Here is a 25,773-nt window from a genome sequence, read left to right on the forward strand (position 1 = left end):
ACACGGGATTCATATGGTTATCAATTGTTATTTATTATAATTATTAATGTAATATAATATTGATATGATTTTTAAAATGTAATTATAAATGCTTACGATTTAAATTAACTACTTAATATTAAAAAAAATAATAATTCACTGAATTAAATTCAGTTAATGTAATAAATATAATTTGCTAATCATTTTGATGAAGATTAAAAAGAGCCATAAACTGAATAAATTAAGTTAATAAATGTAGAAAATTAATGAGCAGGCAAGTTTTTTTTCGGCCTAAAATATTATCCAACTGAATGGTGAAAGCTCATTCGTTTTTAAATTTTGTAACATTAATTTATAGTAATTGTATCAATAAAATTTTTAATGAATTAATAAATTATACATCAACTTCATTGCCATTTCATAAAAATTATTCAAGTTATTAAATTTATTATTTTTTTTATTTGCCATCAATTTCATTTATTTGCTTTTCTTATAGAAAAATTTTAAAATTAATTTAACTAAGGTAAAAGATATATATTTTATTTTAAAGATAAATTAAAATTTTTTTCAGCAGTGGAATATTCAAAATAAAATCTTAAAAATGTAAAATAGATAATAAAATTCAAGAAAATATTTACAAAAAAATTGGCAGTCAACACATTCGAAATTTTACATTGCCTTCTATGAAATTAAATAAAAAAAGTTAACTAACACAATATTCGCTTTAATGTAGTTTATTTTTAGCTGTATTTACTGTTAATATAATTTAAGTGAATTTCCATTTCTAAACAACCAGCTTTTAAAGCATTTTGTTCAACATTATTCCAAATAGAACTCATAAATAATGAATAACAAATAAGCGCAGTAATAAAAAGACGTAAAATGTTTAATCCGATGATGGCTCCGACTGATTGGAATGTAACATCAAGACTTATTGAATAGATAATGGGTATTACTAGTACAATACTCATTATTATGTACCAAATACGTTGTTTTCTTACATTTCGTAAGGCTTCACTACATATGTGGGAGGCTTCTTTCAATGTGGATCTTATGTCAATATTATTTACTTCGTATACTCCTTAAAAAAATAGAGATTAAATAATTACATCCAATATTTATAGCATAATTTACTAGTAGTTATGAATTAATACCTCTTGTAAATTTGAATTCTGTTTCAACGGCTTCATGATCAGAAAAACTGAAATTTTTGTTTGGAATTCTATCCGGAAATGGTTGATGACAGTTTACAACGTCTACCTATTTAACAAAAAATACATAATAATTTTAAAATCACATAAATACTATGATACATTTGTATCAAATTTAATTGAGTAAATTTAAAGAAATACAAATCAGTAAATAAATTTCATCAGATCATTTAAAATTTTAATGTTCAAAAAAGGAAATAGTTAGTATTGTAGTAGTCTATTTCTTTAGTTTAGCAATTTATTCAATTTATAACTATACTCTTTACAATACTCGAATGAAGTTAATTAAGTTCCACAATAATTAATCAATCCCGTAGAATATAGTTATCCGTAAAGTAATACAATAATTAAAGTTTTTTATAAATATAAGTGTCAAGATGGTACTCCGCGATTACAATAATGCGATAAGTTAAGTATAAGAAAATAGAACAAGGGTCTTAAACCGTTGATGTGCGTATCTCAGAGGCTGAGGGAAATCTCCCTCGTGCCCCTTGACTCTCGAGGGTGTTAGTTTTCTAACACAGCGTTATTCTTGGGGTCCCATGACGTCATGAGCCCCTTGAATGTTGGGGAAGGGATTTTATGGCCTAAAGAGTACGGTGGTTGACGGAAAAATTTTGAGAGTGGAAAAGTACTCCCACAGTATATTTGATATTATTCAAGTTAAATTTATATCATTCCATACAGATTTTAATCTATACATTATGAGTCTATATAATCAAAAAAATAATAAAAATTTGTGCCTTTTCAATGTTTCATATGCTTTTCAGCAATAGTTATTTTTTATTATAAGTTTTCGAAATAGTTATAAATAGACTAGTCACAAAAATAAGAGATATAAAAGAAATTCTAAATTTTTGGATGATTTTTAACGAGCAGTAACTCCGAGAAAAATGATCGTACAGAAAAAAAAAAAAAAGCAAATTGTAGCTCCAAGTGTCTAGTTTTCAGGTACAACCATAAAAAATTTCCATCATGTTTAAGGGGCACACCTAGTGTGAAATTTCGAAAAAGTCGATTTTTTTTTTTTCATATTTCGGTAGATTACACCTTTAAAAATAACATATTAAAATTTCAAATCGATATCTCAAATAGTTTTTGAGTTATAACATTTTAAAGAGCAGCCGCTCGGCAGCTAGAGTGTCATTAGCTGCGAGACGTACCTGAAGTATTGTTCAGAGTCTACTGTCTCTTCCAGCCCCTATAACATGATTCCAGTTTCTATTGTTGGCTCTCAGGTATACAAAAATATATCATTATAATAATTTCTAGAAATTTCTAGAAATTTTTCGTTTACTGCCACGTAAATTATTTTCGGAGCCAGACACATTTAGTCTCATTGTGATCGTTGTATCGAGCGCATCATAATTTTACACGTGCTATTTTCTTGAAAATGAGTGATCAATCTTCATATTCAAATAAAAAAGGAACTCACAATGTTCCTAAGCATCGATCAATTGCGAAAAAACGCAAGTTTACCGGAAATAGATTTACATTTGAGCAATCTACTGCGAATACCAGTACGTCCGCAGAAAAGTAATTACAAAATAATGACAATAATGTTGTGATTGACCCATCTCATGGATATTGTATTTTGCAATTTTTATCAGTTTTTAGTGCAATTAGTAATTTAGTGGTGTGTAAAACCTGTCAAAAAAGTTACTTTCAATCAAGCAAGTTCAAGAGGCCTAGGGTTCAAAATTGCTATTATTTGTGAATGTGGCAATTCGTATATTAATTCTGGACCAATGATTAATAACGCATTTGAAATAAATAAACGTATTGTTGCTGTGATGCGTCTATTGGGCATCGGAATAAATGGGATAAATTTTTTCTGTGGATTAATGGATTTAGCATGCAAATTTTACGACCAAACTTTTGCGGGATGTTTTACGAATTTACAGATTGCAGCCGAAACTGTTTGTAAGCTCAGTATGCAGCAAGCTATAAATGAAGAAAAAGAGCTTACATTAAAGAAAGAAAATTCGGAGACAAATTTGACTGTTAGCGGCGATGGTACCTGGAAAAAACGTGGCCATACTTCCCGTTTTGGAGTAGTTACGCTGGTAGGAAAATACCGCAAGAAAATTCTTGATTCATGCGTAAAATCTGCATATTGTCAGAGTTGTGTTTTTGGAAGAAAAAAAAGATAGCGAACCTGAAGATTATGAGGAATGGCTATCATTACACGATGAAGAATGTGATGCCAATCATAAAGGATCTGCCTCAAAATGGAAGTGGATAGTGTAAAAGACATGTTTGGTCATTCCATTAGTAAATATGGTGTAAAATATACCCGCTATATTGGTGATGGTGATAGCGCTACCCACAAAGGACTTATAGATTTGAATCCTTATGATATTCCTGTTGCTAAATTGGAATGCTATCTACATGTGAAAAAAGAATGGGAACACGTTGCCGAAGTGTAAAGAACATTAATAAGAAATTAGGAGGAAAAAGTAAAACATCACAAAAGTTAACTGTAAATTTTATAAATAAACTCCAAAAATATTATGGTTTAGCAATTATGAGGAATCAAGATAATGTAGAATCAAAATCGAATTTTCGCAGGCCACAAACGACCAAAATTTTAGGTAAAATTCGACTATTTTTTTTAAAACGCCGCCATATTGTCAATTTTTGATTTTTTTTTATCGTAGGTCATTGTACAGACAATATTATCTAGTTTAACGAGATATTTTTTTTTTAGATTTCATCCACGGAGAAGGCCGGAATCACTGCAGCAGTAAAGGACCTTTTTTTGTTCGCGCCGTTAGAGATCGACGATAACTTAAAAAATATTTAATTTTTTTCTTCAAAAATTTCATTATGTATTCTTAAAACATGTTTAAATATATTCTTAAAATTTTTGATCAGATCAAAAAATCGATAGGTCATTGTACGGAGAACTATATATAGAACATGTAAAAAAAATTCGATAGTGATCAGATCATTTGTTTTTGAGTAATCACTGCAGCAAATTCGGAAAATGCTGTTTCGAGAAAAACGCGTTTAAAGATAAAATGATCGTTTCCACTGTTATAAGTGGTTTAAAATCATATTTACAGCTAATCTGCTATTCCAGGGCCATATAATACACCTTCCTCTTCTTCGAAAAGGGCTTGTTCAGCTGAAGAAGCTTTTCTTCGAGATGATCGACCTTCTTTTGAAGAAGACCTTTGGTGATAATCAGCGATTCGTATTCTCGTGTCGTCCTTAAGAGCCGCAAAATCTCTTGCTGCAGGTCCAACTATCACTCCCATTACATTGAATATCTTCAAAATTGACGAATAACCGTCATTAAATATTGCAGTTGCAAAATTATTTGACAATTCAATAGTTTTGAAGCCATTATGAAGATGCTTGGGTGAAAAGTGCCAAAGTAAACCGTAGTAGCTTTCATTGTTGTTTTGAGTATTGTTACCTTTACATCTATCAAGCAATTCATATCGAGATAAGTCTTCATAAATAGGTTTTATAGCTTCTTGTACTTCTGGATCCAGTGGGAGGTAATCGTGTTTAAATGTACTAGTGATTCCTTCAGCTTCCGCGCGGCGATAAGCGCACCAACTTTCAGCGCCTTCTGGACAATTTTTATGATTTGGGTTTTTGTCAGTTGAACAGAAATGATAAAATGTTGCCCAGATTGCTTTATACATTTCATCTACATTATCTTGATTCCTCATAATTGCTAAACCATAATATTTTTGGAGTTTATTTATAAAATTTACAGTTAACTTTTGTGATGTTTTACTTTTTCCTCCTAATTTCTTATTAATGTTCTTTACACTTCGGCAACGTGTTCCCATTCTTTTTTCACATGTAGATAGCATTCCAATTTAGCAACAGGAATATCATAAGGATTCAAATCTATAAGTCCTTTGTGGGTAGCGCTATCACCATCACCAATATAGCGGGTATATTTTACACCATATTTACTAATGGAATGACCAAACATGTCTTTTACACTATCCACTTCCATTTTTGAGGCAGATCCTTTATGATTGGCATCACATTCTTCATCGTGTAATGATAGCCATTCCTCATAATCTTCAGGTTCGCTATCTTTTTTTTTCTTCCAAAAACACAACTCTGACAATATGCAGATTTTACGCATGAATCAAGAATTTTCTTGCGGTATTTTCCTACCAGCGTAACTACTCCAAAACGGGAAGTATGGCCACGTTTTTTCCAGGTACCATCGCCGCTAACAGTCAAATTTGTCTCCGAATTTTCTTTCTTTAATGTAAGCTCTTTTTCTTCATTTATAGCTTGCTGCATACTGAGCTTACAAACAGTTTCGGCTGCAATCTGTAAATTCGTAAAACATCCCGCAAAAGTTTGGTCGTAAAATTTGCATGCTAAATCCATTAATCCACAGAAAAAATTTATCCCATTTATTCCGATGCCCAATAGACGCATCACAGCAACAATACGTTTATTTATTTCAAATGCGTTATTAATCATTGGTCCAGAATTAATATACGAATTGCCACATTCACAAATAATAGCAATTTTGAACCCTAGGCCTCTTGAACTTGCTTGATTGAAAGTAACTTTTTTTTGACAGGTTTTACACACCACTAAATTACTAATTGCACTAAAAACTGATAAAAATTGCAAAATACAATATCCATGAGATGGGTCAATCACAACATTATTGTCATTATTTTGTAATTACTTTTCTGCGGACGTACTGGTATTCGCAGTAGATTGCTCAAATGTAAATCTATTTCCGGTAAACTTGCGTTTTTTCGCAATTGATCGATGCTTAGGAACATTGTGAGTTCCTTTTTTATTTGAATATGAAGATTGATCACTCATTTTCAAGAAAATAGCACGTGTAAAATTATGATGCGCTCGATACAACGATCACAATGAGACTAAATGTGTCTGGCTCCGAAAATAATTTACGTGGCAGTAAACGAAAAATTTCTAGAAATTTCTAGAAATTATTATAATGATATATTTTTGTATACCTGAGAGCCAACAATAGAAACTGGAATCATGTTATAGGGGCTGGAAGAGACAGTAGACTCTGAACAATACTTCAGGTACGTCTCGCAGCTAATGACACTCTAGCTGCCGAGCGGCTGCTCTTTAAAATGTTATAACTCAAAAACTATTTGAGATATCGATTTGAAATTTTAATATGTTATTTTTAAAGGTGTAATCTACCGAAATATGAAAAAAAAAAAATCGACTTTTTCGAAATTTCACACTAGGTGTGCCCCTTAATGAAAAAAATTTTTTTTTTCAACAATCTTTATTTTTTCAATCAAAAAGATTGATTTTTTAAGAAATTTGAAAAAAAAAATTTTGTCATTTGTTTAATATTTATTTTGTTTTATACATGTGAATGTAGTTACAAATCAAAAATTAATTTATTTAAAATTATTTATTTATGATTCAATAATTCATTTATGATTTAAATAATTGAGAGTCAATTTTTTATGTTAAGTTTTAAATAGTAATTTGGTTCTATAAATTCATTCCTTCACAATTGTCCATTAAATTATTTGTAATTGATTCTGTGATATCACGATTATTTTTAAAAATTTATTTCAAAATTACCCAAACGATATATATTGTGATTATAAACATAAGTCAAAGTTTTCTTGTTCATGATCCGTAAATCTCGGCAGTCGCATAGTGACTACGGGTTGCTAGTTAATAATTTATTAGTTCAAAGTTCAATTTATTAGTTTATAAGCTCAATGTTAATTTTTAGTTTCACAGTGTAAGAAAAACTTGACCGTTTTATTTTTAAAACTTTTAAGATAATGTGAACTAGTCACATATACAATCACGGACATTAATTTGAGTCGGTTTCTAAGTTTAGGGATTTATGGCCATCAATAAATTTGGCCGTTTCTAAACTATAAAATTGGAAAATATAAAATTTTCCAATTTGTAAAATAAGCAAACCATAAAAATTGATTTTATAAAAATTAAAAAAATTTAAATAAAGTTAATAGTAAATTATACCTGCACTAAAAAGTTACAAATAAAAAGACAGCCAACTGTAAATAATAAAATTTTTAAATTAATTCATTTTTAAAAATGAACAGTTAAAAAAAGAAGCATTAATAAAATGTCATTAATCTAAAAATATCGAATTAAAAAAAAAAGAATTTTTAAAAAATATTCCAAATTAAAAAAATGATAAACTAAAAGTTTGAACGTCTAAAACAACGTTATATTAAAACTAGAAATATTTAAGAACGAGAATCTTAAAATATGCCGATCGCTAAATACTGAAAATTTAAAACCTGACAACTTGAATTTAGCTGATTTAAAATTTAGAAATCGCTGAAATCGGCCGTTTCTAAACCTGGTAAGTCGTGAAATCAGCCGATTTGAAACCTCAAAATGCATAAAATTTGCAAATTCTTAAAATTATTCGATTTGAAGCCTGGGCGGCGTGATATTGATAATATTTATGTTTAAAACTAGATTTTACATATTTTGAAACATAAAAACCGATAAATTCACTCATTAATAAAATAATTTTTTTTTTCAATTCTGTTTTTCGTTTTCTCACAAATTTGATGTTAAAAATTTTTGTGTTAAATATTTAGCACCTTTTTTTGTTGATTAACTAGAATTGACAAAACGAAGTATCAAATTAATACTTAAAAGTGTAAAATTTCAACATTTGCAAATTTTATGAATTTCGAGGTTTCAAATCGGCTGATTTCACGACTTACCAGGTTTAGAAACGGCCGATTTCAGCGATTTCTAAATTTTAAATCAGCTAAATTCAAGTTGTCAGGTTTTAAATTTTCAGTATTTAGCGATCGGCATATTTTAAGATTCTCGTTCTTAAATATTTCTAGTTTTAATATAACGTTGTTTTAGACGTTCAAACTTTTAGTTTATCATTTTTTTAATTTGGAATATTTTTTAAAAATTCTTTTTTTTTTAATTCGATATTTTTAGATTAATGACATTTTATTAATGCTTCTTTTTTTAACTGTTCATTTTTAAAAATGAATTAATTTAAAAATTTTATTATTTACAGTTGGCTGTCTTTTTATTTGTAACTTTTTAGTGCAGGTATAATTAACTTTATTTACTATTAACTTTATTTAAATTTTTTAAATTTTTATAAAATCAATTTTTATGGTTTGCTTATTTTACAAATTGGAAAATTTTATATTTTCCAATTTTATAGTTTAGAAACGGCCAAATTTATTGATGGCCATAAATCCCTAAACTTAGAAACCGACTCAAATTAATGTCCGTGATTGTACTAGTTAACTCTTGACATAAACGAATAGCAGGCATTACAGAAGAGTGCTCATAGGTAATAGTAGTGAAATTGGGCATTTTGAAAGTTTATTGTTTTTTTTCATATGTAAATTATGATTCGTAATTTTAGGACTAGTTAAAAAAAGGTATCAATAGTTACCTTAAAGTTTTTTGATCCTAAGTACAATATATGATCAATTCGTTTTCCTTGAGGTAATTTGTTGGCAACTTTACGACATGTATAACTATTATTGGCACATTCACTAGTTCCTTTGTCACTATGATGAGTTGAGCAAGAATCAGTCAAGGAAGCAACGCCACTTATAATTCTGTAAGCTAAATCTTCTGGTCCGGTGTTAAGATCCCCACCAAGAATCGTAACATCTGCTCCTTGTTCAGTCATTCTTATAAACTGTGCCATTTCAAATGCCTGAAGAATTCGATGAGCTGAATACTCGTCGTTTTCACAATCATATTCGGCGTGCAACTAGATAAAAAAAATTTGTTTAATTTTTTTTTTTTTTAATTTTTTATTTCAACGAATAAATAACTCTGGCTAAAGCAAAATTTATATATAATAAAATTATGATACTGAAATTAACATCTGATCATTTTTAGAATTTTTCTCATTGAGAAAATTAATACAAAAAAATAAAAAAAAAATGTTCCATGTAAAAAATTCGAAAAATGAAAGTGCAATTTTTTGTGTTCTAAATTAATTAATGACAAAAATCAAAAAATTTTTAAACATCTGCTGATTTTAGTGTCATAATTTGAATTCTTCATGAAGTGTGAATGAGAAAATGAATCTTAATTTCAAACTTTTAAACGAGACAATGAATCCAAATCCTTCAAACCTTTGATATTTATTTACACATTTCTGTTACATGAGTTTATCACTCTAGATCATCTTAGATTATCATCTTATAAAATTCATACCACTGAGTTTAATTCCTAAATTTTTAAATGATCAGCATTTATACTCAAATTTAAACTTTTCTTCTATTTTTTTTTTTATAATTATATTCCAATTTAAAGAAAAACGATTATTTCTTAATATTTAAAATTTTTGAAATTTTAAATCTTTATTAGTCATACATGTACTTTTATTGTAACTCTTTTGTATACTTTTGCCATCTGGATATTCTGCCTTGGCATTTAAATTAAATAAATAAATAAATAAATAAATAATAAAAATAATAAACAAATATCTTACATGAGCAACGTAAACATTAATATTCGCATCGTTAACCCTTAACCTACACAATCCAACTCCTTTGCCTCCAAACCAATCTCCATGATGAATTTTATGGACATATCCGTTCAAAGACCATTGATAGAACATCACATCTTGAATTGGGTACTTTGAAAAAACGCATATGCCTGAACCAAGAACACCACTGTAATTAATATCTTATAATTAATTAAAAATAATTCATTATTATTATTTATAGCCAATAAAAAACTGTAACTCTACCTGTAAAAATAATGAGAGTATGTCAATTTTTTTTTAACTTTATTCTTCATCATATCATAATCCTTGGCAGCCCATACTTCTTGAAGGCAAACAACATCATAATCGTTCGAAGACAATTGCTCAGCAATAGCATTCATTCTTTCATTTTTATTTTTTGATATATATTGAATGCCCCTGTAAAACAAAGTCAATTAACATATGGTAATATGTATCCTATTTTAGTAAAAGTGTCATTTTTTCTGTGAAGTGTCTTTCATTGTTATGAAAAATTAAAAAAAAAAATGATAATCCTGATTGAAAAAAAAAATTTGTTTTTTTCAACCTTTGTACGATTATTTAAATATTTTTAATATTCTTAAATTTCAAACAACTTCAGCTTGTGACAATCATTTATTAAACTACGATAAAAAAAAATACAATGAAATAATTAATTTCTAATACTTACCAGCAGTTAAGTGTAAGAACTTTAAATCTTATTTCATGATCCATTTCTTATATCTAAATTCCCAAAAATATCAATTTATTATCACTGTAACAATATAAAAAAATAAATGTTACTCTAAATCTAATTGCAGATTAGAATAACAATAATGTTATCAGTCAATCAGTTTCACTAGTAGTCACAAACGTGGTTGAAATCGGATTGTTTTTAACCTCGGAACACCATTTAATTGTGGCTCTACCTAGCTGTCAATATAAGAAAACACTAAATAGTGGAGGAAAAAATGTGTTGGTTACCTTAATACTAAATTGACAGTTTATTTTTAATTTGTGGATGATCCTGTACAAAACAACATTGTTATTGTTATCATTATTAGCTTTGTTTTGTCAGAGTAAGTGTTCCACTAATTATTTCTGTGACATTATCTAACAAACAAATTTAATTTTTAGTCTAAATTATTTTTTAATCATCAGAAAAATTAATAAGTGATAACTTTCTCAAAAAAATCAATCTATAAAATGCTACAAAACTTGACATATTATTTGTGATGTCTACTCCGACTTTGGTGTCTCTCTGTGTTATTCGGATAGAAGTTGTAAATACTCAACTCGAAGAATCTGCCTGTATGAAAGTTTGTTACATCTCAGATTTTGATTTTTAAATAACATGTTGATTAAAAAAATTTTTTTTTATTTTAGGTGAAATGGCTACTAGAAAAATCCGCGGACGAAGAGAACCACGTAATATTACTATTGAAACATATCCAAATGTTTCAGAAGGATCTGTTTCATTACTATCTTCTTTACCAATAAGATCTAATAAACCCAATTCAACGTCAAAATCTAGCTCTGAAGAATTACCATATCCAATTAATGTAGTGTCATCCAATGGAACAATAGAAGGAACACCAGCCCAATCTTTTTCATCAACTGATCAAATTGATTTTTTCTCTGGCAATCGATATGTTGAAGTTACTCAAGGGATTTTACATTTATATAAAGAAGAGTGGGTTATTTAAACTCTTTACCCGTACAAAAAAAATCTGATTCAACATGAATTTAATATTGAAATTCATATTTTGACACAAATATAAATTAGTTTTGGGATTAATCTAAATTTGAAATTGATTTGCAGATAGAAATTAGCACACCTGTAGACCCGTGTAAAAAAAAATTGTCCTAAAAGAGTCATAAGCTTAGGATCCTAAACGTGACATAATTTAGGACATTCTTATGACAAATTTATGACACCAAACCTGTTGATTATTTATTGGAATAATGTTACAAATAAACGTGTAAATAATTAGCCAATAGCTTCAAATACAATTTATTAATGAGAAGAAAACATCACACGTAGTAACAAATTAATGGTTCAAGAAAGACTGACTACTTACGAGCAGGCAGTAATACAATAATCCCTATTGGTATTTTATGAGTAACATATTAAATTCGGATGATTATAGAAATATATAAGTATGCATGTTTGCTATGGTAACTAAACTTTCAACAAAACCGAAATGAAATTTCGATTTTAGAAAAATAAATTGTCTTAAAAATGTCCTAAAAGTATCCTAAAATTGTCCTAAAATTATCATAAAAGTTTCCTAAAATTCATAATAGTGTCCTAAAGTCTTCATAAAAGTGTACTAAAATTCATAAAATTGTCATAAAAGTACTTTTTACAATATTTTTCTCTGAGTAATTGCGACAATATTTTTCTAAAATCGAAATTTCATTTCGGTTTGGTATCATAAATTTATCATAAAAATGTCCTAAATTGTGTCACGTTTAGGATCCTAAGCTTATGACTCTTTTAGGACAGTTTTTTTGACACGGCGAACTTCCGATCCTGCTTCAAAATTTTAATTGAGACTTAAAAGTACTTTATGTATAAAATTTATCCTAAATATTATTAAATCTTTATTAAAATTCTAAATCAGGATTGAAGGTGCTACAGGCGTGCTAATTGCTATCTTCAATTCAATTTCAAATTTGGATTGATCTCAAAACTCATTCATTTTTGTGTCAAAATATGAATTTCAAGCTTAAATTCATTCTGAATCAGAATTTTTTTGCACGGGTAGTTGATAAAAAGTTTTTTTAATAAAATTTAAAACATTTTTAGTGAATTGACGGAAATGCATCATGCAGCTGATAGAAGTCATACAGTTTGCATTTTATCAGTACCAGCTACAATGACATGTCATGACTTATTAACATTCACTGCCGCTTGTCATCAGGATATTCAACATTTTAGAATTTTACAGGATAATAATCCGAATCAATACATGGCTCTCATTACTATGCGTTCGTCGGCAAGTAATATTTTTTATTTTCTCCTAGAAGAAAAATTTAATTTTAACACTTGGATCATTTTTTTTTTTTAATTATTTTTTTAACCAATTAAAAATTTGACCAATTTTTTTTTTTAGACTGCAGCCAATCAATTTTATGAAATGTATAACGGTGCTCCTTACAACTCTCTTGAACCAGACGTTGTATGCCATATGGTATTCGTTTCAAGAGTTGAAGTGGCTGATAATGGAATGTCATTGTCAGGGCATACAGAACTGCCGTCATGTCCAGTTTGTTTAGAACGAATGGACGAAAGTGTTGACGGAATATTGACGATATTGTGTAATCATACATTTCATTCCAGTTGTCTAGTTAAATGGGGTGATACTTCTTGTCCTGTCTGTCGATATGCACAAACACCAGAACCTTTAGAAGATAGTCATTGTATGGAATGCGGTAATTAATTATAATTTATATTTAAAATTCATTATCTTATAATTAAGAGAATAAGGAAAATTTTGTCTCTGGCGTATTTATACGATAAAATTAGTTTTATAAATTAAATTTAGTATCATAGGAACAGTCGAACAAGAAAACATACTCTAAGCTAGCTTGACAAAAATGTCTTTCAGCCATATCAAGCGGTGCATCAGCCTAAAAAACAATAAATATTATTATACATCAAAATTTTTTTCAATCATACTATTTTCAATGTAGCGTCAATTACCTCCTGAAGAACGTTATCTTGCTTCTTTGTTAAAAGACTTAGATAGCGTTCTTGGCTTTGACAAAATTTAACCGTTTGTTTTTCGAATTTCTTTTTCCTTCCTAGAAAATGTTAATATTAAATTTTAAAAATAGAACAACAGAATGGTAGTAGAAAACATGTTCTTTACCTTAACTCCACCGATATGTTCTTTTCTAAAATTTTCTAATGGCAGTATTATTTGGTCATAGGCTCGTTCAAGCTGAAAAAAATTGATATACGGTCATTCTTTTTTGTATGATTGTTCATATTCTTCAATGTTTAATCTTAATTACTCAATTCTAAAATAATCTTACAATCTATACATAATTAAAAGAGTAAGGAAAATTTTTTTCTCCTGCGTACTTATATGATGAAATGAGTTTTTTTTAATTAAATTTAGTATTATAAGGAAGGTTTTAATTTGAATTTGTACTTTTTTAATCCTTCATATGCTTTTCAGCAATAGCTTATTTATGATGAATACGTTTTCAAAGTAGTTTTAAATGAATTCGAATTTCGCGACACACGTCATTTTTTAATTTATTTTTTTTTGTTTATACATGTCAATATGGTTATAGGTCAAAAGTTAATTTACATAATTAAGAGACTAAGAAAAATTTTTTAACGGGTAAACCAATATTGTAAATTTGTTTTGGTATTTTTTTTAGCAACAGTCATTTATGATTTAAATAATTGAGAGAGTAAGAAAAATTTTGTGACGAGTATATTATAATTTTAAAAAGAATTTTTTAGTTAAATTTGGTATCATGAGACAGATTTTAAAAAGAATTTGTGCTTTTTCACGGTTTTATATATTTTTCAGTGATAGTAAATTTTTTATGCCAAGTTTTTGGAGGAGTTTTAAATAGTTTGTTGGTTCTTTAAATTTGTTCCTTGAAATTTGTCGATTAAATTATTTATAATTGATTCTGTCACAGCACTATTATTTTTTTAATTTATTTCAAAATTATCCAAAAATGTATAGTGTCATGAACATCAAAAATCATTCAGCCAAAGTTTTCTTATTTATAATCCGTAAATCTCGGCAGTTAAATGGTGACTGCAGGTTGCTAGTATTAATTAAGCAATTAATTTTCAGCTGGCGGCACAACTACTGATGCTTTATGGATTTGTTTAATTTGTGGTCATATTGGTTGCTCACGTTATCATCAAGGCCATGCATTCGAACATTATCGTGATACCCATCATTGTTATGCTATGCAATTGGGTAACAACAGAGTTTGGGATTACGTTGGAGATAATTTTGTTCATCGCTTACTCCAAGATAAAGACGGAAAAATGGTTGAAGGAGGCCATGAGCCTAGTAAAGGCGAGGGAGCTGCTGTAGATGAAAAAGTAGATGCTGTTCAATTAGAATTCACCTATTTACTTACTTCACAACTAGAGAAACAGCGAGAATATTTTGAAGACCGTCTTAATCGAATAGAACAACGTTCATTATCAGAAATTACTGAACTCAAGGACAAATTTAGTCAAATTTCTGTTGAGAATTCGCAAATAAAGGTAAAATATCAAACATAAGTATAATTAAAAAAAAAAAAAAAAAAATCATAATTTTTTTGTAATTTTTAAGGATAAAATCGTCAGTCTCACACGCGAAAAACAGAGCTTGGAAAAAAATTACAACATTCAAATGTGAAATTAAATCAAGCACAAGCAGAGTTGACAGAAGAAAAAGCGTTAAGACATGCACTTGAACAAAATCAATTTTCATGGCAATCAAAACATAAACAGTTACAAGACGAATTCACTGAATATAAAACTACTAAAGAAAGCGAGGTCGTAGATATGAAAGAACATATAAGAGATTTGATGTTTTATTTCGAGGCACAAACTAAAATTGAAAATTCTACAGAAAGAGATAATATCGCAGGCGGTACAATTATTATACCTGAAAGTTCTACTCCTAACAAATCATCAAGATCACGTAAACAAAATCGTAAACGCTAATTAATATTGGGTAGGTGTTATATTCAAATATATATAAATTAAATATCGAAATTTCTTTTACAATAGTTATATTTACTGTACAAAATTTTATTCATTAGTAGATTTTTCGAGTGAAAAAAAAAAAAAAAAAAACTCTGTAAGAATATCGAAATAATATTTTAAATATTAGTATAAAAATATTTTTGTTGAAACTGTTGTAAAATCTACAATTATTTATGTAATATTAAGTAGCTTTACTTTTAAATTGGATATATAAGGAAAAAAATTGAGAAAATCAATCAATCTTTAACGAATTGCATAATTCTAAAAAATCTTGATTTCATTTTTGTGATAAAAAAAACTATTTTTTCGTAAAGATTGTGATTTACTCAAAATATTTGGAAATGTTGACATTATTTAAAAATGTTTTCAAAGTTGAAATGAAAAACAAAGTTTTGAAATTATTATATTGAAGAAACAAATAAAGGGAAAATATTAGTGATACTGACAATCGCAAATTTCCCACTATTATTGTGGTTTTATTTATGTGTGATATAATAGTAAAAAAAATTATTTAAAAATTTGGGATTGAAAATTTTGAAAAGATTTGCATGTATTTTTATGATTGTTATTTTTTTGTCGGGCTGACTTTATATTATCATTGTTTAATACTTTTTAATAATTTGCAAAAAAAATAAAATTCTTGAAGAAAAAATATAAAAAATAAGAAGTATGGAAACTGAAAAATATTGGAATTTGTATATAATACTGTACTCAATTACATACAAAAAGAAAACAAATTTAATTTGCACTTTGAGTTAATAAATATTAGTATTAGTTAATATATTTTATTTGTGATTATAAATAGTATAAAAAAAAAGGCACATTTATAATGTTGATAAAATTATTGCTAGAACGTATGACGAATGTAAATGTCGCTATTAATATTGGATTCTGATATTCAATTGTTATCAATTATAAAATATTATCAACTCTTGGATTTAGTAGGATGAAACTTTTGGACATTTTAAAAATTTTAATTAACTAATTTGTGCAATTTCCCGAAAATCACAGATATTTATATCATGTTTAAATAAACTCTAAAAAAATTTTAATATTATTTATAAATAAAATGTCCATTTATGATGTCAGATGTAAGACCAATGCTTTTATTATATTTCTGTTAATAAAAAAAAAATCAATTAAAGTATTAGCTTTAAAACTGTATGTGCTAATTATACAGCTTAAGCCTGTGAATCATTTTTTTTATTTTCCAAAAAACAATGTTAGGTTTTTAGTATATTTTTACTTACTGTAGTAATATAAAATTTATATTTTTAAATTTCTTCAGTTATGAAGAAATTATTAACAAATTTTTCTCAAAGCTTTGTGATAAATTATAATTTTTCGAACTAACTAAAAATATTATCTTTTTACTACGCTAATATACAAATAATAGCCACTATCTAATTCAAGACGACTCTGGCTACTTTTGAATCGCTCAATAAATATTTCTTCAATTATAACATTTAGTAAGTTATGAATATAATTAAACTATGTCTTTTTAATTAAATGTAAATAAAAATGCTCTCTGTATAAGTATTCAAGAAAATACGAATTTTTGAAAATACAGCTGGATGAACCGTTGATTAACGTCAGCATAAAAATTTTGAGCTACGGTTCGAAAATTAAATAGATGCCCGTTTTTCAGTCAGTTTCATTGGAAATATGAGTTGTTTGTTCTTTCATTTTTCGTTTGAGACTTTGTCGTTGGTGTTCGTACTCAAAGTCTTCTTCACTTAAATTCAGTCTCAATATCTGGAAAAAAAAAAAAAAATTCTTATATTAGAAAATAATTTTTATTATTTCTTCATTAACTGAAAAAATCATATTTTTATTATAAAGTCAATTTTTTTTTTTTTTTTTAATACAGAAATAAACAACTTAAAAGACAGTTAAAGTATTTTATTCAAAATTTCAAGTTTTTTATGACAAAAAATTATTTTGCTTGTACTATCTTTAATCCATCGTACTCGAAGAAACAATTAAATATATATTAAAAGAAAAATAATTTTTTGTCATTAAAAACTTGAAGTATTGAATGAGATATCTTTTAGACTTTTTTTCCAATAGTGTCTTTCTGTAAAAAAAAAAAAAAATCTTCAGTTGAAAAAAAATAATGTTGAAAAATTCTAATTCTTGAAACAAAAATGCTCTTTTTTCTCAAAAGTAATTTTTTCTCTTAGTATAGTGATGATTAAAAATAAATTAATAATTATTACATGATAAACTAAAACTTCTTCTTCCATAATTTCTGGAGGAGGATTTCTTAGAACTTGGAGAGTTTCGTACATTGTTGGACAGCATTTGGTTAGAGATGTACGTCCTAAGCATCCCTTTAATAAAACTAATCCTACTTTGAAAATAACTTTAACACCCTCACACAAAAACATATCCCAGATTCGTAGAATACTTTCCCAAGGTAAAGTTCTTGTATATACACACAAAAACCATTCTGTCATATATAAAATTGGTTCCATTTTTTGTTTTTTCTAAAACAAAAAAAAAGGGTTAAGATTATTTTATTAGCTTATAACATTGAAGTAAATTAAATTATTTAATACTTACTAAATGTTTATAAGCAACAGGAGAAACTCGTTTTAATAAAGCAAATAAAATATCGCCATCACGTTGCAGTGTTTCCATTCCTTGATTATAATACCCAACTAGATATTTATCACATACAGCAACAAGACACCAAAAGCTTGCACAGCAGGCATATGCATCAATAAAAATGCCGCAATCGGTGCCTGTGCTTGACAATATCCCACTTTACTATTAAGAATAGAATACGCTTTTAGAACTTGAAACAATTCCTGTTGCCCAGGTGCATTGTCCACAAACATTTCATGTTGCGGAAATTGCCGATGGAGATCTTTTTTAATATCTTCAAGATACTTTGGATCTCCCGTTCGTTTCAACAATTCCTCATACAAACGTGGATTGTCATTCATCAACGCCTGGCCACCACATAAATTCAACCAAGCCCTGAGTCGAACAGATGGTGGTATTCCTTTCCTACATCTTTCTCTAACTTTACGGTAATTATGTTTCATAAAAGAATTCCAATTGTTTAGCATATGAATCCATTTTTTTTCTCTTCTTAAAATTATCACAGACGGTATTGCTGGTTTCCTAAAAATTTTTATACATACAGATTGTAATACTATTTAAATAATTTGCAAAAAAAAATAATGATTATTAAATTTTTTTTTACCTTTCAGGACTGTACTGCGATCCTCCTAAAAATCCATGTCTATCAGGTACCGTTGAAAAAACGGATCCACATTGATAAATACTACTGACTTCCGATTCTGTTTCTAAATTATCTTCTTCATTATTATCTAACTTTAAAGCTGCCATATCATTTTTTTTATAAACTTTATGTAACAAAATAAATTACTCCTCCAAATGTAATGAACAAGCCTGTGGTTATTTATTGCAGTGCTATTATAGTAAAAAGAATCTTTTATACTGAAATACTGTCTGAAAAAATAAAAATTACAAATTTAAATTAAAGTCATAAGAAATAATTAATTTCACAACTTTACTTACTCAATGCAGTGTTGTCGATTAGCCAATATACTTTTTACAATGGAAGATTCGATGAAAAACAAAATTTATTTATAGTACTTGAGTATCGAATGTTAGACGTAATTTTCTTTTCCATATAAGGTATTAAACTCTTTGGTTTAATCAAAAAATACTTGTCACATCTGTGAAAAGTAAAATTTACTTTTCATACCATTAGTCACAAATGACCACATACACTTTTAAAGATTTTTTATCGTAATTTTAATAACATTCTGTTTATTTTACAATCCACTAAGGTCATTGAATGGAGAAATACTTGTATTTACTAAGACGTACTGTCAATCTTCAAAGTAACAGTCTATTCAATCAATTGAACACTTAAACAATAAAAAAAAAAAAAAAACTTTATGCGTAACTAGTTATTTATTTTAATATGTATAGTACCCACAGAAATTGTCGCCCACTATTGTATATTTTTATTTAGAATATACTACTACCGTATCCCCACCATGAAGAATAGATAAGTAATCTATTCTTCATCATATTCTCTTATCTTCCGCCCTCAACCACCTGATGAAAGATGCAAAAAGAAAAAATGAAAATAAATCGTGCATCTCTTTCTAACCCAGAAATAATCGTATAGTTATTTCTCATTCCGTCTTACGGAATAATTTCTACCTACATAGTTATTTTTTAAGACTCACACCCAGTTTTTAAGAACGTCATTTTAATCGACTGCCAATGTTGCCAACGTCTGAAAAAATTGACACATTTAAATAAAAATGTTAAACGATGATTTTAAATTGGCAATTAAAAATTTAAATACACTTACTGTTGTTTTGATGGATGGAATTGAGTTGGAAAATTGTTGATATTCTTTTCGATTAAATTGATACAAACCAGTCATTTAATTTTATTTATAAGTTGTTAAAAAAATATTTTAATAATTATTTTTACTAAAATTTAAATTACTTTATTGTAAATTATGATTTACAAAAACATTATTTTCGTACATAATTATCCTGTAGAAGATATATTAAACTGTCGCTTTGTTATAGTAATTTAATTTTACTTTATTATATATGCATAAACATTTTCAAAACTAGAAAAGAGTTGAATGTTTTTGAAAGATAGAGAATATTTAAATGTATTTTTAGAAATTTTATTTTTCTGATTACTTTTCAAATAAATTTAAGAATCAAGTGTTATGAAGTTGCCGCAAAAAATTTGTATGCTTTTTTTCGGAAACTATTTTATTTGATTTCCGAATTTATTTGAGACGTAAAGCGACGATCACCGGTATGGCCTTAGTCAGTCTCCGTGCTCTCATTGGTCGTAAGTCACGTGATCTTGTACAAATGTATTATTTATTGTTTTAAATTAAAAATGTATGGGACATTTCACATGATATTGGTTAAAAACTATTTTTCATTTCTTACCCCATCAAAAAATTTTAAAACTATTTTACCTCACCAAAAAAAGTTACAAATTTTCTAAAAAAATGAAATTTGCAAACACTTGACAATTTTTTTATTTTTCTTGAAAAATAAACTAGGTTTAAAAAATTATTGTTAGAAAATTATATTTATAATTTTCTAGATTTTATAAAGATGGAACTTTTTAAATAAATTTTTCTTGCTGTAATGTATTTGATAAATAAATTTTATAAATTATCAGATGTCTCTTCAGTATGATAAAAATTGCTTTTTTTAAATATTGTTCGTATAATTATGATTTTTTTTACAATTTCAAAATCAAATAAAATGAAGTTTCCAAAAACTAACTTATAACTAGCTATTGCAGAAGCTTTGTAACAATTTATTTAACAATTTTTTCAAAAAGTAATTAGAAAAATAAAATTTTAAAGTGTACATTTATTACGACGTAGTTTTAAGGTAGTTCGGCCCTTTAAGCAAAAATTCAAGAGATCTTCCAAACTCCGTATATAAGTAGTTAAATACATAATACACACGCTGTTAAAATTTAGAGACGATTGACCGTGTCTAATTAAAGATATTTGCAATTAAAAATGATGTTTTTAACATACGCAGCATGGGAGAAGCGTGGGAAAATGACCAACTTTATAGTTTTTCTCCTTGACCGAATTTCACCGTTTTGACAAAAAACTAATATATTAAAGAACAATACATTTCGAACTTAAAAAAAAAAATTAAAATTATTGACCGCGTAGTTTAAATAAAAATTTAAAATAAAGAACCTATTTGAAGGATTATTTGTAGTGGAGGGGATCGGAGAGAAAGTCACGAGTAAGTGGAGCGGCAACGTTGCAACGGGTAAAATGGCGGAGTTTTAAAAGAAGTGCGAAAATACAAAACAGCTAAACACATATAATGAAATAATGCGAATAATATTAATGAATAAATCATTGTATATGTTTCATTAATAGTTATTAATAGATAATATATATTAATTTACAACGATAAAGTGAATATAGAAATAAATGACTAAGTAATTAGTTAATTTACTTTATTAATATTTTTTTAATAATTTATTTAATTACTTATGTTATTATAAAATAACCAAAATAGTTTACAGGACTTAATGTTTACATTTAGATCGCGGGCATAAACTATAAGTAAGTCTGGGCTGTACAAGGCAAGTAAGAGAATAAATATGCGACGTTACCAGATTTTCATGCAGGCTAATCTATACTAGTGTGCGCGTATTTGTATAGAGGTTACAGTAGTGTGAGGAGTACAGTCCAGTAAAAAAAATGTGGACTATAGCGTTAGCTCAACTGTTACGCGATACACGGGTAGAGATCCAAAACATTCTGAGCGGACTGTAGGGAAAGAACTATAGTTGTCGCAACCGGAGAGTGTAGCTCGGGTATTTTCGGAATGTCTCCCCTCTTCTCACACAAACGTTATTGCGCATGCTCGAGTTGAAAGAGTCCCAAACTCGTATTATTACGCGCGCGGCAAATTTGAATTTGTTTTAATTTGATATTTTTCGGCTCCAGAGAGCGCTCAAAGCTAATTTTAATTTTAACCGCTAAGATTTAAGTTTATTTTCTAAATCATTTAAAGCTGTAATAATATACAATTCTTTATTCCTATTAAAAATAAACGACTATTTGTCTTTTTTTTATTAACATATAATTAATAATTATAACAACAAAAAAGTAATTAAAAATTAAAATATAAACAAATTTATATTTTAATTTATAAAATATTTCAATTTATATTGAGTTAATCTTAAAACAGATTAAAATGACGGAATTTAATAAAATTGAAGAAAGAAACAAGCAGAAAAATTCACGACAGCAAAAGAAATATCATTTTTATTTTCATTTTATTTAAAATTTATTAAATACCGTTATTAAACCACAGTTTAAAGAAGTTTTTAGACTACAAAAATTTTATTTTTCATAATAAAAGCCAATTAAAACCAAAAACAATATGTAACAGTTTTACCTGCTCAGGTTGGCTCCTAATCAATTTATAAATAAACTAAAAATTTACCAAGAATTATTAGGGCGCCACCAGGATTTTTTATCACCGTTCCTGGAACCGGTCCAGAGCTGAGAGTTCCTATCTTAGGCTAGAGAGAGTGGAGGAAGGTGCTGTTGAATAATAAATGATTAATTAACAAAATTGGCCAATATTTATTAACAATAAAAACTTAACAGTATCTTGACTTATAAAAAATTAACAAAGTTTCACTCACTCACTCACACTATCCACAACAATGTATTTATTCTCGACGAGCCCCTTTCGGCGTCTACCCGTACAATTTATTAACTGACCAAACTAACTAAACTGACTAAACTATTTAATCACCCGTACAGAGACCAATCGTATGCAGGGATCGTTGACTCGGCTCACAGGAGTAACAGCCCAGTGACCAAACGTAGACCTACATACTCTGCAACTCACACATAACCCACACTTATCTCACACTGACACTACTGATTTGACTTTATTTAAAAATTTAATAATTGATGATAATTAATTTTGTTTTGAACTTAAAATTGAGCCATTAAAATATTCAATCATTAGAACTGATAAAACAATATTTTTCAATTAACAATCAAATTCCAAATAACTTGAACTAACCCTGATTAAAAAAAAGTATTGTGACAAAGAAAAAAGTATTGAAAAGTATTGGTTTTCTAGTCAATCCAATACTTTTTTCTTTGTCTCAATACTTTTTTTTTATTCAGGAAACATTCAACTTCCAAATTCCGATTGCTAATTTTAATTCTGTATTAAATATATTAAAATAGATTAAAATTATAAGATTAGATTAAAATTCCTGACTAATTTCTTGTCGTGGTCTTAATATGACAACAATAAATAATTAAAACAAAAGGTCTTGATGTCTTGAATTAATCAATGAAAATATGTGGACAGAGGTCTTAATAATCTGCCGACATAAAATTATTCTAACAGTGAATTATTCTTAATAATTAATTTAATCTCAATAATAATTTTTAATGATAAAATTCAAAATTATCAATATAAAATCAACGACGAGAATTAATTAATTATAACCAAATTTACCAGTGAAAACTTTCAACATAAAATAGCTAAATTCCTGGACTTAATGTCCACAATTTATGTAAATCTACGGACTTAAGCCCAAATTAATTAATCTTCACGTGATAAAAAATATTTCACAATATAAAATAATTTCAATAAATAATTCTTAATAAAATTTTCGATAATTTCCATATAATTTTATAAATTGTAAAAATCGACAAAAGTCGAAACATTCAAATTTCTTAGCTAAAACATTCGCTAGTTTGGTTGTCGTTGACCTTGGGTATTTGAAATTTACTGCGACGCAAAATATATCGACGCTCGACCAAAAATTCCACGAGTACAAATGCTTGTCAACTATTTTTCAAGCACAAAATTAATCATTTTCTCTGAATTAATTGTTGTAAAATTATAACGATTAAATAAACGAATTTTTCAAATGTTAATTAATTATTTGATTAATTTTTGTTTATTAAGAATTTCTCGCGAAGAGTGTTGAAATTTATTCCGCAAGGTCGATTGAGTGACTTTCGGGTATAAGCCCCCAGGAAAATCACTCAGGAATTAAGGGCTGGCCGCAACGAGCTATATGACCAGCCTCCTCCTCTAAAAATTTAAAAGCCGTATAGATGTCGTACTGACGCTGGCTTGTAAAAGATCGGTCACGTTTGTCACCTAAATCGGTGTACCATGGTTTCCGATCTGCTCGCTTCCTCGGAGACTTATCACTCCGGATTCTTCGCATTTTCTCTAAAAATTTTATAAAATTTCACACTGAGAGCTTTGATGTCACTGAAAATAACAGACATCTGTCAATTATTTGAATTTCTTTAGCAACAACATTATCATAAAAAAAATTGTAATAAAAAATTTTCACGACTAAAAATTAGAATAAGTAAAAAGTGAAAATCTTTAAAAAATAAAATTTTTCAACAATTAGTACTTTTTTTTTTTTAATTTTTACTTGTTATAAAAATCTAAAAAGTAGTACGATGTCTGTTAAATTCAATAGCATAAAATAATTACATGTGCATTTTTTTTATTTTTTATAATTTACGTGAAATAATAATGATGCTGAGATTGAGTGACATCCGATTATTTCTAGAATTGTTATAACAAATAAATTTTAACAAGAAAAAATCATTTAAAAAATTCAATCTTTAAATGTTTTAAAAAATTGAAAATGCAATTTTTAAAATTACATTTTTATCGAAGTAATTTTCAAGAAAAATGAAAAAGTTGTCAAGTGTCTGTTGATTTCAGTGTCATGAAATAATATATAATGGAAACATTGTCAGATGCTTGGTGCCCTGATTAAAAATACTGATTGAAAAGAATTGAGAAGCGATCACTCCATGCAAAGTGTATATCTATATGTACAAACAAAAGAATTGAAATTATTGGAGAGAATTCGAATTTCATCATTTTTAATTCTTTTCAATCAATATTTTTAAACAGAGTAGTTTTAGTAATTACAAACGATCACAAGTCATAATTATTACTTGTGAGTTTACGTGAAAACTACGTATTTTTTTGTAAAATTTACAGATAAATTCTATGAAATCTCCCTGATTAAAAAAAAAGTACTAAGTCTAAAAAAAAAGTATTGGTTTTCTAGTTAATCCGATACTTTTCAATACTTTTTTCTTTGCCTCAATACTTTTTTTTATTCAGGGCTATAAGAATATTATGTGATCGTTGCAAAGTAACTTCTTGAATTAAAATTATGTTTGATTAATCTGTTAATAGTAAATTTTAAATTTTTATCATATGTGAACAAATTTTTTTTTTTACTGATTATAAAAAAATAATTTGTCTTAAAGTACACTGTAAAAAATTAGAAAAATTAAAATTTTTTAAAAATTCAAAACCGTGATATAAATTAGTTTGCAATGATGCTGATTCAAGTAATGCTTTTTAATTAATTACAATAAATTTCCAGTAATAATAACAGAAAAAGTTATATTATAATTACAGACTCAATTTATTAAATTTACAGATTTATAATAACAGAAATTTACCACATAAAAATAACATATTAAGTTCTGTAAATATTACATGAGTCGACTTGTAGATAGAATTTTGTAAATTTTACAAACTTTTCTATAAATTTTACAACGTATTTTTTCCGTGTACTGAAATCAGCAGACATTTGACAATTTTTTTGTTTTTTATTCCAAATCCATTATGAAAAAAAAATTTTATTAGTTTTTGGTTATAAAAATTTTAATTTTGCAATTGCTGGATGTCTGTTAATTTCGGTATATATAATAATTTATTGTTTCTTTTACTAAAACTATAAGATTACCTCTCGCCATT

At 27.4% G+C, this 25,773-nt stretch overlaps 3 protein-coding genes across 3 annotated transcripts; 1 reads left to right on the plus strand and 2 right to left on the minus strand.

Moving 5' to 3' along the window:
• Positions 1-697: 697 nt before the first annotated feature.
• Nsmase (neutral sphingomyelinase) lies at positions 698-10,541 on the minus strand. Its single transcript, XM_074250656.1, has 6 exons — positions 10,367-10,541; positions 9,922-10,095; positions 9,661-9,844; positions 8,605-8,931; positions 1,134-1,239; positions 698-1,060 (listed from the first exon to the last, which is right to left on the minus strand). The coding sequence occupies exons 1-6, from the start codon at positions 10,408-10,410 to the stop codon at positions 720-722; spliced, it is 1,176 nt and encodes a 391-aa protein (XP_074106757.1). The 5' UTR covers positions 10,411-10,541; the 3' UTR covers positions 698-719.
• Positions 10,542-10,713: 172 nt separating this feature from the next.
• On the plus strand, positions 10,714-16,612 carry LOC141532347 (BRCA1-associated protein-like). Its single transcript, XM_074250653.1, is given in 7 exon segments — positions 10,714-10,986; positions 11,062-11,368; positions 12,488-12,677; positions 12,795-13,113; positions 14,505-14,929; positions 15,000-15,042; positions 15,045-16,612. Coding segments are annotated over 7 exon segments (1,692 nt in total). The 5' UTR covers positions 10,714-10,910; the 3' UTR covers positions 15,377-16,612.
• Positions 15,490-19,539, minus strand: Wkd (TBC1 domain family member whacked). The gene is given in 6 exon segments (XM_074250657.1): positions 15,490-17,173; positions 17,638-17,907; positions 17,984-18,120; positions 18,123-18,550; positions 18,633-18,901; positions 18,971-19,539. Coding segments are annotated over 5 exon segments (1,092 nt in total). The 5' UTR covers positions 18,779-18,901; positions 18,971-19,539; the 3' UTR covers positions 15,490-17,062.
• Positions 19,540-25,773: the final 6,234 nt, after the last annotated feature.

This window comes from Cotesia typhae, unplaced genomic scaffold (assembly GCF_013202065.1).
Source record: "Cotesia typhae breed Kobodo isofemale line unplaced genomic scaffold, CoteBio_Ctyphae contig_59, whole genome shotgun sequence".
In the NCBI taxonomy this organism is placed as follows: domain Eukaryota; kingdom Metazoa; phylum Arthropoda; class Insecta; order Hymenoptera; family Braconidae; genus Cotesia; species Cotesia typhae.

Excerpts from the sequence above, each read along its gene's own strand:
- Nsmase (XM_074250656.1), bottom strand. The coding sequence starts at position 10,410 with ATGGATCATGAAATAAGATTTAAAGTTCTTACACTTAACTGCTG. Across the intron at positions 1,240-8,604 it reads TAGGATCAAAAAACTTTAAG|GTAGACGTTGTAAACTGTCA; the intron begins GTAACTATTGAT and ends TTTGTTAAATAG. Across the intron at positions 1,061-1,133 it reads AGAATTCAAATTTACAAGAG|GAGTATACGAAGTAAATAAT; the intron begins GTATTAATTCAT and ends TATTTTTTTAAG.